Source organism: Priapulus caudatus, unplaced genomic scaffold (genome assembly GCF_000485595.1).
Source record: "Priapulus caudatus unplaced genomic scaffold, Priapulus_caudatus-5.0.1 Scaffold380, whole genome shotgun sequence".
Lineage (NCBI taxonomy): Eukaryota > Metazoa > Priapulida > Priapulimorpha > Priapulimorphida > Priapulidae > Priapulus > Priapulus caudatus.
The window spans coordinates 153,268-155,912 of NW_014577441.1; the positions used below are offsets into that span (position 1 = coordinate 153,268).

Sequence of the window (2,645 nt, forward strand, 5' to 3'; positions counted from 1 at the left end):
TTTGGGAGGTATGCAGAATGCAGAAAGTTGCTGAAATAAACGCCCCTTTATGGATTTTTTATGCACCGAATATATATTACGCATGCATTGATCACGCACGCACACACGTGTATTCTCTCTCTATCACGCTCAACGTGCACTCGCACAAACACCAGGCATCTCGCCAGGCGGAGGCCCGGAAGCTCAGGCTTCAACGTCATTTCCAGTTTATTTTCTTAAATTGTGAAATTAAATAGTTGCAATGTAATTTTTACTGTTTCAAATATTAAAATTTTATTTTAAAACGCCAGCTTACGCCATTTTCCTAGAGCATTTCAAAATATTTTTGGGGAGGCCCCCGGGCCCCCCCAGGGGGAGGGGCCCCCTCACACACTCCCTTTTTACGGTGCTTCGTGCCTTCATGACTGTGCTTCAACATTGGTAAATCCCTGGCGACGGCCCTGAACACGCACGCATACACACAACCATAATACATGTTGCCTACTCAACATAACTTCTATGTAAAATGGCATCATCTAATCATCAAATCATCTAACCAGCTAATCAAATCCACGTTTGGTAGCACAGTGGAGCTGTGCCCCGTAGATGGTGTCAAGGCAGGCATCTTCTTCACACGTATATGTATATATATATATATATATATATATATATATATATATATATGTATATAGTAGCAATGTTCCTAAGTTGCACGATATTCGGTTATAGTTTAAAAAAAAATTGAATAATCCGAAATTTAGTTTTACACAAGCGCTTTCATCTTTATAGAATCTGATATATACATATATATATATATATATATTGTAATGATAGCGATAGTTGATAGGTTAATACAATGATTTTGTAACAGGGTCAGCAACGCGCTACATATACCATGCGATTTATATTGCAGCCTGCAAATAGATTGTGTTGGTGAGAGAATACGCCGTATATTGAAACTATTTTACCGAAGAAAAGGATTCGCATTTGTTTGAAATGAAAATATAAAACATAAAGTATAACTCTCGGTCTATGCACCGTGTATTCATAGGATACACACACATACGCCCGCACACATACACACACGCGCGTACACACGCACACATACGCGCGCACATACACACGCACACGCGCACACACACACACACACACTACACATACACGCACACACACTCTCACGCACACGGTAGTGTATTCATATATGATATTCGATCGGTAGCCGAACGCGTGCGGTTAGTTGTTATCAGGAGCTAATAATGACATAATTTGTCATTATGACAATATGACATTATGATATTATAACAATAATTTGTCATTATTAGCTCCTGTTGTTATCAAGACACTTAACTCGACACTTAATTGTTAACTGAACTAAGTTACTAAAACTAAACAGTTAAGAAAACTAAACTGGCACTTAGTAATTGTTATCAAGACACTTAACTTGAACATATATTCTCACTATCAAATTAAACGCAATCATCACACATAAGCATAAACTATGCAGGTCAAAGTATTCACGCACTCATCGAGACTGCGCCCCTATATAACCGAGCTCGGACTACGTACATAGCTGAATAAATGCGCTGATCTGTTGGTGCTAACCGCGCACATCCGAGCCAGACGTGGGTAACTTTGGCAAAGCAATGAGTACTATACAACCGTGCTTTGTTTGTAAGGAGCGTACATAACGATCGACTGGAGGGGACACAGACATGGAGAAGGCGAGAGAGAAGGTAGCTGGGAGGGACACAGGCATGGAGGAAGGGACAGAGAAAGTCGACCCGAGAGATGTCTTGTTTCGTACTGTCGACGAACATACTGACGTCATCGAGGCAAAGATCACAGGTAAAGTGTCGCTTCACACAGGTCTGTAATAATATCATGATTGTATAATATAGAGAGTAGTGTATACGAGAGTATAGACAGAAGTGAAGATAGTAGTTTATAATCTCTATATTATACAGTAACACTCCTGATTGTATTACGCAGCTAGGCATGTCTATGTGTGTACACGTGTGTATGTGTGTGAGATTGTGTGCGCGCGCGTGAGAGAGAGAGAGAGAGACAGAAGGGGGATGTGTGCGTGTGTGTGTGTGTGTGTGTGTGTGCGCGCGTGAGAGAAAGACAGGGGGGATATGTGTGTGAGTGTGTGGCTGTGCGTGTAAGTGCCCTGCTGTCGGGTGTGTGTGTTCGGTGTGTGTGCTGGCTGCTTGTTGCGCCGTGTGCGCGCGTGAGAAGAGAGGACAGGCGCGTTTATTGTGTGTTGTGTGGTGTTTGTGTGTGTTGTCGTGTGCTGTGTGTGTTGTGTGAGTTGTTAGCGTTGCTGAAACACGCATCGTCGAATGTGTGTTTATAGGGGGAGAGGTGTCAGAGAACTACACAATGTAGACAGAGATTTGCAATAATATTGACTCATACGAATGTCATATCTACAGCTGTAATCCAGTTATAGTCACCTCAATTCATAATAACAACTCGAATATTTTTATACACAACGAATTTTATTATGCAAAATATTGTTTAAATATAAATAACAAACGCACATGTAATAATAGGCGTATTGTCTCAACACCACAGCCTTTATGCAGGCTGCAATATAAAATCGCATGGTATATGTAGCGCGTTTCTCATCATGTTACGACAAACTCAATGCATTAATCAATCGT

The 2,645-nt window shown here is 41.1% G+C and overlaps 1 protein-coding gene across 1 annotated transcript in view; it reads left to right on the top strand.

Annotated features, from left to right (window-relative positions):
• The first annotated feature begins 650 nt into the window (after window positions 1-650).
• The window catches only part of LOC106809725 (beta,beta-carotene 9',10'-oxygenase-like), a 10,214-nt gene continuing 8,219 nt past the window's right edge, over window positions 651-2,645 (top strand). The window contains 1 exon segment of the mRNA XM_014812911.1: window positions 651-1,824. Coding sequence (XP_014668397.1) covers window positions 1,692-1,824 — 133 coding nt within the window. The 5' untranslated portion in view covers window positions 651-1,691.